The 17,404-nt window shown below is 36.3% G+C and overlaps 1 protein-coding gene across 1 annotated transcript in view; it reads right to left on the bottom strand.

Moving 5' to 3' along the window:
* Nucleotides 1–13,855: 13,855 nt before the first annotated feature.
* Nucleotides 13,856–17,404, bottom strand: part of LOC149411657 (facilitated trehalose transporter Tret1-like) — a 93,303-nt gene continuing 89,754 nt past the window's right edge. The window contains exon 5 of the mRNA XM_089646986.1: nucleotides 13,856–17,302. Coding sequence (XP_089503112.1) covers nucleotides 16,293–17,302 — 1,010 coding nt within the window. The 3' untranslated portion in view covers nucleotides 13,856–16,292. The remainder of the gene's footprint in view (nucleotides 17,303–17,404) is intronic.

Raw genomic sequence — 17,404 nt, 5'->3', positions numbered from 1 at the left:
CAAAATAAATTTGGAGCTATTAGTGTCAGCAATGCCATTTGCTATTTGGCCACATTGACGGATAGAATGTCGTTTATATCTTTTAATTTAGATGATACAGATTGTCAATGGACGTACTCGACAACGATTCCCGACATCATTTGGAGTAAAAAAAATATAAACATAGAAAATTAATAAGTATTGGACAGCTAGAGTCGATGTGAAGGCTTGGGGCGGTTATTCGGCTGTGTGACCAGTGATGAAATAAAGATGAAAAAAAAAATGTTTAAAAAAAAAACGTTCTTTAAAATCCTTTATTCCGTACGATTAACCCGCTCCTACCATAAATCGAGTGCTGTAAGAAAGCTCAATACCGAGAGCGGTCGTTCCAAATATTTTAATTGACGCCCGTACACGAGTCGGGGTGGCACGGGAGCTGTATTGCAAACTTCCAGGATACAGGTAAGCGGTACGTGGTTTCGATAGTTTCTCGATATTATCGCTTCAATGCAGACTTAAGGTGGCTCTACCATGGCCAGTAAGGAATCGAAATAAACCAAGTTTTGTAAAACCCTGCATTTTCAATAGTGAACAGCTGTTGACCCTACACAAATCTCAAGTATGTCCAATAATTGTATTTGGACGCCACCTCTGGGCTGGAACCCCACAATACTTGATTCTGTACAAAGGAGGGCGGTCCGCCCGATTGTCACCTCTAATTCATCGACGCATGTGGGCATGCTGAGTCTGTTCTTCGGGTATTTTAATGGAGCCTGCTCCAAGGCGCTAGCAGCATTGATCCCCGGTGCATCGGTGCACGTGCGTGAAACTCATCGTACACGAGCGGAACACCCATTCACGGTTGACGTTGTTCATGAGAACGGGCCGCTTCTTCGACTTGTTTTTCGTTGGTATGTGGAACGAGGTACCGGCATCTGTTTTTCCTTCTTCATATAATCCGGGCATCTACAAGACCCGCGTTAATAAATCCCTTCCTACAGCCCCTACCCTTAACCCGACAAAAACAACAAACCCGAAATTGGTCAAATAAACAGTAACAATAATTTCGCGTTCTTCAGGTATGCATCGCTTCATTTCCCGTTGTTAACTCATTCTCTATCTGTCTACAGCATAAATGTCAAAACACAATGAAATTTGACGGCATTTGCAAAAATTATGGCACATACACATTATGACATTACTTTTGCCTCATCCTTAAACAGTGATTGTATTTTTTTCTGGAAACTCCCTTTCGGTTCACGAGGAAGCCTCCTAACTATTCATTAAAATTTCTCCAGTTAAAAAACACAATATTTATCAGGCACATTTAATGTCATAAAAGCATTGTGAATAAATTTAATATAAAATTCCACAGCCTGGTTATCGACTCACACTGCTAAATTCGAGATAGTAAAACAATAATCTGCAATACCGACAGTTTATTTGCCACAAACACACTGAGATCTGCGGACCCGTGTGCAAGTCCATTACCTTTTACCCACAATTTCCAGAATTTTTGCTGCACGCAAAAATTGTTGATTTCATACCGACCCGTGAGGGAGTCACCTAAGGCCGAGGAAAATCCCAGAAGACAGCAGGACAGGGGGTGAAGGGTGAGTGGTAGTCGATAGCAGGGGGACGGGGGGAAGGAATTCGATTTCTAAAATTGTAAATAACAACCTCAAAAAATATTAGGCATACTATTTGATAAATTAAATGATTCCATCTATTTTATTTCAATATTTGTAAAGATTTATTTATTAACAAAGTAATTGAATCATTTAATATAAAAAAGGTATATAATAGTCCCAAAGAGAGCTCGTACGCATGTCATCGATAATCTCCCTTCTCCTTCTCCCACGTCTTGTATGGAAACAAAAAAAGACAGAAGATAGTAAAAAGATGACGTCACGCATGACCTGTCTCTGGGACTAGTATACTATACAATTAGAAATTCATCATAAGATTTAATAAGTCTCAAAATCAGTAAATAATGATTTATAATGAATGGCATATACACAAGGTATCCTGGGTAAAGTGGACTAATTTCAGGGGGTGATTCTACACGATAGTACAAGTAAAAAAGATAAATAACTTTCAATTTTTAAATTTTCATGTAAAAAGTTGAATTATTGGAAAAATAATTTTCCATGGAAAAATAGTTTGTAGACAGGGATGGAAAAGAACAACGGAAATTGGAAAAAATAAACATGTCTTATTTCTATCATCATGCAGAAACACCTCCTGTAGTAACTGCAGTGGGGAGACGAAGGTGTTATATTATTAAAAATAAAATAAAATAAATTTACAAGTACCTTGCTTCTCCATAGGAAATTTCTTCAAAAAATCATATTCTTATGACAAGCAATGCAATCTAAAAACTATTCATTTAGTTATTCCTAATATAATATTATTTGTGTTTTTCTCTTCAATGTAACAGAAAAAAAACAAAATTTATTTCAAATTTTAATAAAAATCAATAACAGTAAAGTCTGAGAATTCGTTACAAGCGTAGACCGGCATTCCGATACCAGTAAAGTCTGAGAATTAAACACCATCACAGTAATGGCATTCCAATACTAGTAAAGTCTAGGAATTTTACACCATCATAGTCTGGCATTCCAATACCAGTAAAGTAAGAGATTTTTTTTTACTTGGTACAATATTTTTTTACATTTCAAAGTTTTCCAGTAATGTTGGCCTCACTGGGTGGCTTGCCCGTGCTGAGGCCTCCATTTTATAATATGAAAATATAATCTAAATACAATCTACAATATAAGATAAAATAATACATTTAATATATAATCTTGTGTGTTTGTGAGTGATGTGTGTTTATATTGGTTTTGTGTTACGTGTAGGTTTTATTTTATTCTATGACATTTTGGTAATATTGTCTTTTTTGTTCTTTAATCCATTTTGTAATTTTGTCTGTGAATTTATTTTTACTTTCCTCAATTTTAATTTCAATTTTTACACTGTTGAAAGCTTTTATAGCATGGTATTGGTAGTGTCTAGGTCCAAAGCTTGAATTTACTGTCGGAGTTTTTATGTTCTCTTTGTACGCTTGTCTAACTGGTCTGTTAGTGTTATTTTGTGTATGTTGAAATTTTTTTTTTGTCAAAAATGTAGTTTAGTAGTGTTTAAACGTATAATTGGCGTATATCTAGTAGGTACTTCACATCTGTTGAATATTTGGTCTGTATCAGTCAGTCTATGTTTCTTTAGTATTACCTTTAAGATCGTTTTCTGTTCGGTTTCTATGTAATTGATAGCCGAGTTTGTTCCTCCTCCCCAAGCAATAATTGCATATTCTATTATTGATTGGCAGAGTGCAAAATATAATGTTTTCAATTGTTTTATTTTATATATGTTTCTTATGTTTAGGAAAAATATGTTATGAAAATATTTAGAAACATAACAATTATAATTAGGTACTAATTATTATTTTGATTTTTGTCTATGGTTATTTTGACAGCCATAAATCGACACAAAATAACGGGAAGAGGTTATTCTTGCAAGGTTCCACACTTTCCAACGGAGCCCAGTTGGGCGAGGACTCAGTTGAAACGTCAAGTGCCAAGTTTATATGGAGCAATTTAAAACAACCGTTCGGAGCAAGTACGCGACGAATCTTAAAAGTAAAATCAGGATCCGATCCTGAGATACGCGGAGTAATGGTTAAATGTAAAAAAAACCCGCGCCGAAATACGCGCAATGTCGGTCGACAATTTTAAAACCCGCGTGAATTAAACGAGTGCCACAGTGCACCGGGCCGTGTGTTCCGTTTGGGATGTAATCCACGTTTAAAGAGACAATCCTCTCTCGCTTCGTACATGCAAACCTTGAGTACGCTGAGGAATACTAGATCGTTCGGATGAGTATTGTATTTGGGTGCGTGAACGCCGCCTACCGCCATTCACACGCGCGCCTTGAAAGGATCCGCAATAATCGGGTGGATGGACATCGGAGACTGGTTTCCTGGCTGGAGACTGGAAGAGAGACGGAGCTGGTGGGCCGGTCGCCCGTGCCGAAGCAGACGTACCCCTGGGAGGAAAGCATCTCCACTCATCCGCGTTTAGATAGTTAGATAGGATAGAATCGGTCTGATAGGGGGTAAGTCTATTAAAATCCCTTGCTTAATGTTTACCCTGTTATCATGAAATAGAGTTCAACTTATATGTACGGAAACTTGTCTTTTACTCTGATTTACTTGTGAATAAGCCCCATATGCCACCACCCTGAGAAGGGTTCTTATGTCTCACCGCAGAGCTCGGCATATCTTGCCCCCGGCAAGATTTGGCGTCCAAAGGTTCCGGATCGGAACCAAAGCCGACCACTGTGATGATGACCAATCCTTATATGCACCCATTTAACAAGAGGTGTTGACCGGCTACTACTCCTAGCCTCACAAAGTAGGTACAACCCTACATACCAGCATATCAAATATATTATTTATTTAACAACATTATAGTCTGGCATTCAAATACCAGCATGGTCTGGCATTCCTATGCCAGAAAAAAATATTTATTTTAAAAAACATTGTGCAGTAATCCAAGACTAGATTTCTACAGCATAGTTAGAGAACTCAATCAAAACACAATCAAATGCACAGAACCTACGTAGAACATTATGCTATGGAGGGTGTTTGTTTTAAAAGGATTTACTTCATCACCGGAGATGCTGTTTGGAGGGTCATTTTAAGGAAAGGAAGTTATTAATAGGAAAATGGTTTGAGAAGTGGTTAGGAACTTGAGGGTCAGTGTATCCAGGAGTGACGTATGTACGAATGCATCCTTTCCACTGTCGTGCAAGGCGATGGATCGAGAAGAGTCCAACTGGAGAGGTCAAAAAGTCTCCCTCGACTGGGCTCACTGATTCGGCCCGCCACGCAGCTAGTGGGCAGAGGCATCCAATAAAATTAAACCAGACAACCCTGATAAGTCACCAAACGTAGCAAACCACGGTTAGTTATCCAAAAAATGTTTCCTGGGGAAGTGGTTCACATATCCACCAATCAAATTGCTTCCATCCTTGACTATATAATATAATATCTAATGCTTTCTCATCTTAACTACAGCCATTTAATATTTGTAACATTAAACCGATAATCCATTAAATTATTATTCAATGCCCATCTTTACACTTATCAATACTATTTTCACTCTGACCAGATTCCGATATTGACAATACAGATATAAACGAGTTTATAGTTGCATTTGTAGAAAAATCATCAAATTAACGAGCACTATGTCAGACTTGGTTTCAGATTTAAAAAACCATTTTTTTAGGCTCTATGAAACCAAACAGGCTTAGGAATCGTGATAAGATCATGGTCTGAACCAAAATCAGTCACAAAATCTGCATTAAGTTGCATTTCTGGAAAAAGTATGATTCATATTGGCGCTCATTTGAGACATGGGTTCGATCTTTAAAATCCATATTTCAGGCTCTATAATACCAAACAGGCTGAAATTTAAAGTCCCTGATAAGAATCACAGTCTCAAGAGAAACCAGTAAAGAAATCTGCATAAAGTTACATTTGTAGATTAATCATTGCTTTAACGGGCACTATTAAATGACTTAGGTTCGAATCAATAAAGCCTCTTTTTTAAGCTCTATGAAATCAAGCGGGCTGAAATTTAGAAATCGTGTCCAGAATCATGGTCCAAACCGAAATCAGTCACAAAAACTTTATAATGTTGCATTTCTGGAAAAATCATAATTCTTATGGGCGCTAACTTGAGACTTGGGTTCGGACTTTAAAAGCCATTTTTTCACGCTCAATAGTACCAAACGGGCTGAAATTTGAAAATCGTGGTCAGAATCATGGTACAAACCGAAATCAGTCACAAAACCGTTATAATTTTGCATTTCTGGAAAAATCATTATTCGTATGAGCGTTAATCTAAAACTTGGGTTCGGACTAAAAAAATCATTTTTTCATGTTCTATGGTACCTAACGTGCTGAAATTTTGGAATCATGGTCAGAATCATGGTCCAAACGGAAATCAGTCACAAAATCGTTATAGTGTTGCATTTCTGGAAGAATCATTATTTTTATGGGCGCTAATTTGAGACTTGGGTTAGGACTAAGAAATTCATTTTTTCAGGCTCTATAGTACCAAACGGCCTGAAATTTGGAGATCGTGATCAGAATCATGGTCCAAACAAAAATTAGTAAAAAAATTGTTAAAATGTTGCATTTCTGAAAAAATCATAATTTTTATGGACGCTAATTTGAGTCTTGGGTTCTGACTAAGAAAATAATTTTTTCAGGCTCTGTAGTACCAAACGGCCTGAAATTTGGAAATCGTGATCAGAATCATGGTCCCAACCGAAATCTTTATAATGTTGCATTTCTGGAAAAATCATAATTCTTATGGGTGCTAATTTGAGAGTTGGGTTCGGACTTAAATCCATTTTTTCAGGCTCTATGGTACCTAACGGGCTGAAATTTGGAAATCGAGGTTAGAATCTTGGTCCAAACCTAAATCAGTCACAAAATCTGTATTAAGTTTTATTTCCTGAAAAATCATTATTCTTATGATCGCTAATTTGAGACTTGGGGTCGGACTTTAAAAGCCGTTTTTTCACGATCAATCGTACCAAACGGGCTGAAATTTTGAAAAAAGGGTCAGAATCAATGTGAAAAACGACATTAGTTACATAATCTGAATCAAGTTGATTTGCTGGAAAAATCATTATTCTAATATGCGCTAATTTGAGACTTGGGTTCGGACTTTAAAAGCAAATTTTTCAGGTTCAATCGTACCAAACGGGCTGAAATTCGGAAATCGAAGAATCAGAATCTTGGTCCAAACGGAAATCAGTAACAAAATCGTTAAAATGTTGAATTTCTGGAAAAATCATTATTTTTATGGGCGCTAATTTAAGACTTGGGTTCAGACTAAAAAAATAATTTTTTCAGGCTCTATAGTACCAAACGGGCTGAAATTTAAAAATCGTGGTCAGAATCATGGTCCCAACCGAAATCAGTCACAAAATGTTTATAATGTTGCATTTCTGGAAAAGTCATATTCTTATGAATCTTCAGAATCATGTTCCCAATCGAAATTAATACCAAAATCGGTATAATTTTGCGTTTCTGGAAAAATCGTTATTCTTATGGGCGCTAATTTGAGACTTGGTTCGGACTTTAAAAGCCATTTTTTCACGCTCAATCGTACCAAAAGGGCTGAAATTTCGAAAAAAGGGTCAGAATCAATGTCCAAAACGACATCAGTTACATAATCTGAATTAAGTTGATTTTCTGGAAAAATCATAATTCTTATGCGCGCTTATTTGAGATTTGGGTTCGGAATTTAAAAGCCATTTGTTCACGCTCAAAAACTGGTAAAACGGGCTGAAATTTGGAAAAAAGGGTCAGAATCAATGTCCAAAACGACATCAGTTACAAAATCTGAATTAAGTTGATTTTCTGGAAAAATCATAATTCTTATGCGCGCTAATTTGAGATTTGGGTTTGGAATATAAAAGCCATTATTTCACGCTATATCGTACCAAACGGGCTGAAATTTAAAAATCGTGGTCAGAATCATGGTCCAAACCGAAATCAGTCACAAAATCTTTATAATGTTGCATTTCTAGAAAAATCTTTATTCTTATGGGCGCAAATTTGACATTTGGGTTCGGACTAAAATACTCATTTTTTCAGGCTTTATGGTTCCAATCGGGCTGAAATTTGGAAATCGTTGTCAGAATCATGGTCCAAACCGAAATAAGTCTTCTGTGCGCTAATTTGAGACTTGGGTTCGGACTTAAAATGTCATTTTTTCAGGCTCTAACTGGAAGAAATTTGGAATTCGTTGTCAGAATCATGGTCCAAAACTAAATCAGTCATAAAATCTTCATAATGTTGCACTTCTGGAAAAATCGTAATCCTTATGGGCGCTAATTTGAGACTTGGGTTCGGAATTCAAAAGCCATTTTTTCAGGCTCTATGGTACCAAATGGTATGAAATTTGTTAATCGTAGTTAGAATCATGGTTTTTCACCGAAATCAGTCATAAAATCTTTATCAAGTTGCGTTTCTGGAAAAATCATCACTCTTATGGGCGCTAATTTGAGATTTGGGTTCGAAATTTAAAATCCATTTTTGTTCCCTCTATATGGTACCAAACGGGCTGAAATTTGGGAATCGTCATAACAGTAATGGTCTCAACTGAAATCTGTTTAAAATATGAAATATGTTTGGCCACATTGTTCCCGAGAAAACGGCTTTCAAAGTTCGAACCGTAGTCCTATCTTTACATATAACCGTTAAAATCGTTAACTATCCACAAATGGAACTTTTTAGGGTTTTATTGTTGATTCCTCTTAAGACCATAATGCTGAGCACGAACTCTTAATTTCATTCCGTTGTGCCACTTACCTCCCGATAAAACGGCTTTCAAAATTCGTTCCCTAGGCTTACATTTATGACCGTATAAACTGTAAATTATCCACAAATGCCACTTAAGGAGATTTTGTTGTTGATACCACTTCAGACCATATGCTTAGCACGAATTTTTAATTTCATTCAGTTTGATCATATAGTTCCCGTGAAAACGGTTTCAAAATTTAGAACCCAAGTCTTACATTTATGCCCAAGAACTGGACTCCAAAACAGAAGTGCCACCAAGATATTGTTAACTTGGCTTAGACTTGAGACTTAGACCTCCATGGTCGAGTGGTTAAAATCCTCGACTATGAATCCAGAGAGCCCGTTCAAATCAATAACTAACTATCTAACCACCACGCTTTATTCTCCGCAGGGGTCGGCAGAGAGTAAGGACCGCCAAACACATAGGTCTTGGCACATACTTCTAGCCTCATTCACATTCATACATCGTCTCATACATATTCTTTTCTGACTCTTGACATGGCCCGACTCGAGTATGTGTTTCACTTTATCGTGCCATGTCTTCCTCGGGCGTCCCCGACTTCTGCTACCAATCGCATTTTAATCATATATCCTCCTTACACTCTTTTCTTTGCTCATTCGCTCTACATGCCCAAACCATCTAAGCGTCCCTTTCTTAATATTTCTCACTATGCTTACATCAGCCTTACACTCTTTGCGGATCTTGACATTCCTCACTCGATCATACGTGGTTTTACCACACATACGCCACAGGGATCTCATTTCAACAGCATTCAGTCTACTTTCCTCCTTTCTCTGCCAGTTCCATGCCTCACTTCCATACATCAAGGTAGGTACCAGCACTCCATTGTGGGCTGCTATCTTTGCTCTTTGGACAATTTTTTGCTAGCGGCAACTGCGTTCAGTCCTCCATTAATGGAGTTACCTGCATTTAACCTACTTTCAATATCTCTGTCAGCCTTCCCATCTCCCGTAAACATACTTCCTAAATACACAAACTCATCCACCTTCTCCGAGTATTCCTTATTCACAACTATATTGCACACTGTTTTCGTACTCTCTATCTTTTAAACACCATTACTTTAGACTTACTTACATTCATCATTAACTCATTCTTCATGCATACTTCGTTCATTCTAGAAACTAGAGAATGTAGATCATCCATACAATTAGCATTTAGCACCGCATCATCAGCATACAACAGGTAACATACTTTCAGATCACTCAAATTCGCGCCCAATCAAACCTCCTTCAATTCTTGCATACAATTATCCATGTATATATTGAATAACCACTGTGACACGCCGCCTTGTTTAACACCTTTTGTTATATGAAACCACCCCGTGAAACCACAGTTTACCCTAACACATGCAACGCTTCCCTCATACAGAGACGCAATTGCCTGAGTCAGATTTGTATTCACTCCGTACTTGGACAACACCTTCCATAGCTTTCTCTTGCCGACTCGGTCGTAAGCTCTTTGTAGATCTACAAAGGCACAGAAAAGTTTCTGATTTTTTCCAGAAACTTCTATTGAACATATGCAATGAGAAGATCTGGTCCATGCACCCCCTTCCACTCGTAAAAGCACCTTTCAAATCCCATATATTATCTTTTGTTTCCTTTCTTACTCATTCAATCAAAATTCTACCATACAGCTTGCCAACTGAACTTAGCAGGTAATAGCCCTATGATTTCCACATTCCGTACGTGATCCTTTACCTTTGTGTAATGGCATGATCACAGCCCTTATCCAATCTAAAGGCGTGTAACCCTTCTTTAAACATTGGTTAAAAGATTGCACAACATTTTGATATTAAAATATTCAGCAGCAATATTGTCGAAACCGACAGCCTTACCATTCTTCATACATTTAATCGATTTTTCTATATCATCCATGCTAATTTCGGTAACATTTCATCATTGTTCATATCTGATTCGCCGCTGGAATCACTGACACTCAGGTGATCCATCTCTCTTTTATTTTTTCCTCATAAGTCAACATTTTTCCATCTGTCGATTTTATCACTTTCATATTTCCTTTTTCTGGACCACTCTGGGACCTTTTGACTTCCTTCCAAAACAACTTAACGTTTTCTTGGAAATGGTTTGTCATTTTGATTCCTTCTTCCTCTTCCAGGCGTTTATTTCGTTCTTTCACTCCAACTCTTACTTTTTTCTTTTATTCCTTATATACGTCTTTCGCTCGATTCCTGTCTTCACTGGAAGCACTGCCAGCCGCAATCAGACATAACCATGCTTTCTTCTTCTCTGAGACCAGTGCTTTAATATCATCATCCCACCATGCATTACCTTTACCTTTCGTCTTACCTTGCGTACTTATTCCACAAACCTCTCTAGCAGATTCACAAAGACTCACGTTCCATGTTTCGTCTATGCTTAGACCGTCCATTTCCTTCTCATTCAATCTCATCTGTGCATAATTCACATACTTACTTCTCACATTATTGTTTTGCAGTTTTTCTATTTCGACTCTTGTTGGGGTTAGTAAATCAAATCCTTCGAATCCCGATATGCGCAAGTAGATTTTTATTTAACTAATACATATAATATATGTGAATTCACAACTAATTGATGCAGTACATCAATTTGCCGCATGTTCCAGAGTACATAATCTCAGTATCGCCCTGGTGAAAACCACCATTTAGAAGAAAAATAATACTTTATATAGCTTCGGTGTTTGCTGACTAGAATTTAAAAGCCCGTTTTTTTTTTAAATAACCTCTCCACCATCCCCTTCGTTTCAGTGTCACAACATATCTTATGAGGTTGTCTCCTACAGTGAAATTTCATGTTATTTACAAGTAATCATATTAATTAGAGAAAATTATTATTTTAAATTTTGCATAAAGATTTAAAATGTGCCATTTTCGATTTGCCGCCAAAATGATTTTTTTTTTTAATTCAGCGGCTTTGATGTTACGCCGGGCGGCGTGACATCACTGACATCAACGTCTTACCAGACATTGTCATAATGATGTTGTAACCAGTTGGAACAGTTTTAGAATGTGGAGTTTTACGCCGTTTTTAAAATCAATAATAATTATGAATGAATGTATTACAATTGCACAATTGTACAATACAACTATTTAAATCTTCTACACATTTTTAACGGTATTCAAAGTGAGTGAAAATACCCGATTGCACACATTTTACCAATTTTTACATTAGGAGCTCATAACTTCTGAATTTTATTGTCGTAACTCTTTATAAATTATATAACTGGGGGTTTAGCTAGAAGGGCCCATCAGTTTTTAGAAATTTCATTTTAAAGATAATGTAAAAATTTGGATCAAAAATAAGAATAGGGCCTTCACCGGTGCATTCACCCAAATTCGCAGTTATTGAAGTCACCACATTATTGAGTGAATACACCTTAATACAAGTATAGGTATGTTCAAAGGTATTAGGAACTAACACGAAAAATTCTGCCTCAACACAGGCTAGCCTAGTGAGGCGGTATTTGAGAAACCTCAACTAACTGCACTTTTATTTTCTTTTTACCTTTATAATATTATGTTTGTATTTTTCTGTTAATTTTATAACCTTAAAAATAAAAGTTACAAATCAATTTACACCATAATATGTATTTATAGTTCTAATGTGCAGGAAGAACAACATTAAACCCGTTATTGAAGGCACAGAAATCTATTTTACGTGTTATTATGAAGAAACCTTTCAGATATCCGAGTGACGCTCTCTTCGAGGAATTTAATGTACTAGATGTCCGACAGTGCTATATAAAAAAAATTGTAATCCATGTTCATAAAAATAAAAACAAAATGAAAACAGCCGAACACAAATATCAAACCATAAGTACCTAAGGGACGGAATGAGCATTCCTTTCCAACAAGCAACAGAGCGGCTTATCAAAAAATATTCTCATATCTCGGTCCTAAAATATATAATAAAATCCCCTCCCTGCTGAAACTGTGTGTATTGTCATCCTTCGGTCCAAGAGTGACAAAATGGTTGTTGGATCTAGGCAGGACTGATTCCGAAATGATACTAAAAAATGTAATTTGAAATCACGAACGCCTCCATGTATCTTTATTTTATGTATATTTTTATGTACATTTTTATGTATCTTCGTTTTAACAAACTTATTTTAGCTAGTCTTAAATCCTGTATTCGTCTAAGATAACTTGAAACTTGTAAATTTGACTGTCCTGAAACGGGAATCCTTCCTAGTTGGACAGTCAAAATCATAAAATGTAATCAATATTATAAAAAATAAATAAATAAAATAAAAATAAATCTGTAAACTTTCCTAAATAAAGATATTATTATTATTATAGTTACCAGAAAGTATTCCAAAACGTACCTTATTTGAATGCTATGAATACTTTTGGTATACCAGGGACTCATAATGTAGAAATCTAAATATATTTTCAGCATTTTTTACGTAAGCAATCTTCATTCCTGAGCTATTCACAAATTGGACCTAGACAGTTCTAGCATTAAGCCGCAGATATATGAATACATTTTCACCAAAATATATTTTTTCATTGTTAATACTGCACAAGTGTCCCAATTGCTCCCAACCGTCTGGAGCCAGTGAGACTATGGCATCCCCAATTGGGGTATGTTGTGAGGCTGAAGGAACTGGTGAGGGGACGGAGAAAGGCAAGAGGAAGATAAGGGAGTACCTGGCTACTCAGATCTGGTCACCAAACACGGCTAAAGCCATTTCTAGCAACATTTCAATTAAATCAACGCAACGATCAACAAAAGGTGGTATTACACCAGGGCGACACTAAGAGTACTTTCCACTCTGGAACTTGTCGCAAGAATACAATATATTATATTAAATTAATAAATAATAAAATAACACTACTCATCAAATAAAGTTTACTTGTGCAAGCGGGATTTGAGCCCGAGACTTTCAAATTGATAGCCTTACCCCTCAACCATGGAGACCGTCAAGGCCAAATCAGAAGAAAACCTCATTATTGCTAATAATTCCATTGTCTCGGGGCAGTTGGGACTTCTGTGCGGTAATCCAATTACTTTTAATTAAAAATAAATATGTATACATCTTATGGTCGCAAAATGTCATTAAACCTGGTATCTATGAGAGGATATTGTGTCAGTGCACTATAAGCAGCAGACACATACCTGGCCGGATGACGAACCTCGTGCTGGCACTGTTGGTGGACGCGGTGCACTCTATCGCTGCAGCAGCTGGTCCAGTTTCCTCACCACCTAGGATTCTTGCTGCAGAGTCTCCATCTTCGTGTTGCCTGTTTCTGTACTTCATCACCTGTTCTTGTACTTCATTTTATTTTACTTAATTTCAATTTATTTTTGTAATATTTATATTTTTTTGTAATACCTGCATCAACTGTAAAGCGCCCATGATATCTCACAAAAGCGGCGCTATACAAATTGTCCAATAAATAATTAAACAGAAAAAAATATTTGTAGTTTGGGACAAACAGTAAAAGGGTGGGTAAAAATCAAAGTAAATAATTATAAAAAATAATTTATTAAAAAAAAAAAACAACAACATTGCATTATTATTTTGTTCTTAGCATTACAAATTTCACAAAAATTATATTACTAAAATTATATCATTATTCATACAGATCCTATTGCAGTAATTTTCGCACATGAAAAATAATTATAAATGGCTAAGTGTTGTGGGTGAAAAATTTCATTTAGATAATTAAATATAAGATTGTTAAATAAATTAAATATATTGTATAACCTTTCATTTAAAAGACACTGATAAATATTTTCACAAAACATAACATTTAACAGATGCACAAAAATATAATTGTAAGATTTATATCTGAGACAGGATGCGAGGTTAATATAATCTAATGCACAAGATTTAAGGTATGATTCGTAGTCGGCGGCAGACTTAATATATGACATGATAATAATAATTAAAACATTTAGTATTAAGTCTGCGGTCTGCAACTGCAGCTTGCCGTCTGCCGCTGACCTAGGAATCGTACCTTTAGACAGAAACGCCGGAGATGGTTTGTACACTTACAGTGATTGGACGGAGAAATCAGTGTCAGGATAATATATTATGACACTCAAATGAATGGAGGAAGAAGTTGGAGGCATTCCAGGAATACATGGCATGATCAATTGATTGAAATGCTTGAATCATGTCTTGCATAGTTGGAATAAGTACCGGAACAAAGTTGCAAAGCATTCTATCATCTCTGTTGGCGAAACTTCTGTTGTGAATAGAATTTTAATTGACTGATACAATTAATCTGTCGAGTTATTCCTCGAATCAAGTATGATGTAAGCCAACCTTCGATTAGAGGGCACTATGAAAAGAGAATTATAAAACATTTAACAGTATGTTTATGAAAACATTTAACTGTACTCACTTTTAAAAGGTTATAAATAAATATGAATTATTCTTTCGTTTGTCGGCAATGCAAAACTACTACGATCAAACCACTTGAATAGATAAAAGATACTAAAAATTACAGTTAAATGTAAATTACGTGACTATTTCTAAAAATCGTTTGACAAGTTTTGTACATGGCTTATATTTCAGATTATTTTCAGACTAGATTTGTTCATTTTATTATAACAGTTGTTGTTGAAACACGGGAAATCAATTTAAAACACAGTGTAACCTTTATAACAGAATCATTCACATATATTTTGTTTGCAAACTCGCGATTCCTTTCCAGCATTTTTGCAAACAGCAGAGTTTTAAACCACAAATTAAATGAATAACGTGTTTTGTCAATAGATGGAACTGAATACCAAAAATTCAATGCTAGATCAAAATTGAGTAGATTCAACTCAGGGGAGGTAAAAATCGGATAGAAAATTGGAACTGTGAATATTATGACGTCATATTGTTGCCTAACTATATCCACCAATGAAAAACTCTGAAATTCTATGGAATAAACTTTCAGAAATCTTCATCGGTGTATAGTATAATATGTAGGCTCCGAATGAGAATTTTACTGTCTATATATCGGCTTATCTATGGTATTTTTAGGACCAATTCGTTACATACAAAAAGCCCGACTATGTTTTATTTATGATTCAAATGTTCAAAACACGAGAACGATGTCAATAATTTTATAATATTATTGACTAAAAATTGTAACATTTTGGTTGTACTCGCATGCTCTTTATAGATGATATTATGCTAACATTACAAAAGTTACACTATTATTTAATTGTATAACCTGTTCAATCGATACATTATATCAAATAAACAAATTATTCGCTTTCATGAATAACATTAAATTCACTATCCCTACATAATATGAAAATTTAAAGAATGTCAAAATTAGAGTCAATTATTGTAAAAAATTCAGGCTTATCTTCTTTCAAGCTTAACCCAAGCTTTTTAAATAGCCGGTGCTCATTAGTTAAACATAGATTATTAAAATTAAGATTACAACTATTTTCAAATTCATATAAACCCTACATTGGCTAAACAGTATTCAGCTAGCTAAACATTCTTCCGTTCATAATCACATAAAGCATATTTTCATAGATAACTCACTGTTTTCAAAAAGGAACATGATACAATCTATAGTAGGTTTGTAGGCTGCACAACAATTACTAGCTGCCAATTAAAACTAATATAAAAAAGTAAGATAAAACGTTATTGCTAATAAAAATTATTATACTAGATTCTAAGACTAAATTCATCTAAAAATATCAATCGAAACGTGTCAAGACATTGATTGTAAGCTCTCTATTAAAACAATGTTCAGACGTGTAGCTTTTCGAAGCGCAGCGACACTTGATATGAGACAACACTAAATGGTACAAGTAGTATTAAACATAAAGATTACACAAACTGAGCATTACTATTGAATTGAACCAACGAAACTCATAAAACTATTACTCTACAACTGATACAACTTTAGAAGACCAATAAATAAATTAATTACAGTCCAGGTTTTCTCGTTCATTTTCTTCCGGCAAGTTCAGCTTGAATCTGAGCGGCCGTCTTGCCTTTAGTTTCCGGGATAACAAAGAATACGAAGATCGTGGACGCCACCATGAATCCGGCAAACACCCAGAACGTGTTGTGCATGCCGATGCTTTTCACCATGGTTGGGAAGACTTTGGTGACTAAGAAAACGAGGCACCAGTTCAACATGACTGCAATACCGCTGGCAACTCCCTTGCACTCGGAAGAGAAGAGTTCTCCCATCATCATCCAGGGGATGGGGCCGAATCCGAGAGAGAATGTGATGATGAAGATAACCATAGCGGCGAGCGGCAACCATCCGATGTTGGAAACGTCGTTTCCATCAACTTGCAACTTAAAGTACACTCCGAGAGCGGTCAGGCAAGCGCCCATCATGATGCAACTCTGTAAAAGCAGGGGTCTCCTTCCAGCCTTGTCAATCAACAATGAAGAAATCACGGTGAAGACAGTCTGGACGATACCGACAATGATTGTGGCAATTGTTGGGTCAATGTCTGAACCGGCAGACTTGAAGATGGGCATCGTGTAGAAGATAACTGCGTTGATACCGCTGAACTGCTGGAAGAACATGAGACCAAGACTGCAGATCAAAGCTTTCCTGTTTGCCGGGACGGTAACCAAATCCATCAGAGAAGCTTTGTTTTGCGACGCCGCATCTACATCTTTCTGGATCTCCTCGATTTCTTGAGAGATATCGTAGTTAGGTCCACGCAGCCAAGCCAAAGAACGCTCAGCTTCTTTCAGCTTGTTCTTCTTCAGGAGATATTGCGGAGTTTCCGGTACAAAGAAGAAGGCCAGTCCAAAGACAATGGGGATTACAGCAGAGATGATGGACAGGGTTCTCCAGTCTGTGAAGCCGCCCACGACGTATGTGAAGAGGATGCCGACAGTCAGGAAGAGTTGAAAGAATGATCCAAGAGCACCCCGAATGGCAGGCTCGGCAATCTCACCAATGTACATGGGAGCCGTCACGCAAATACCACCTGGAAATAGAAAAGATATCGTTAATACAGGAATTCTATCAATGAAAAATTGAAATCATTGATCACGAGACATAAATATCTGTTTTTAATTGGAATGACTAC

The sequence above is a fragment of the Hesperophylax consimilis genome, chromosome 25, assembly GCF_061612785.1.
Source record: "Hesperophylax consimilis isolate HC1 chromosome 25, BYU_Hcon_1.0, whole genome shotgun sequence".
NCBI classification, from domain to species: domain Eukaryota; kingdom Metazoa; phylum Arthropoda; class Insecta; order Trichoptera; family Limnephilidae; genus Hesperophylax; species Hesperophylax consimilis.
The sequence above is the reverse complement of the archived record's forward strand: the minus strand, read 5'-3'. Positions and strand labels throughout refer to the sequence as shown.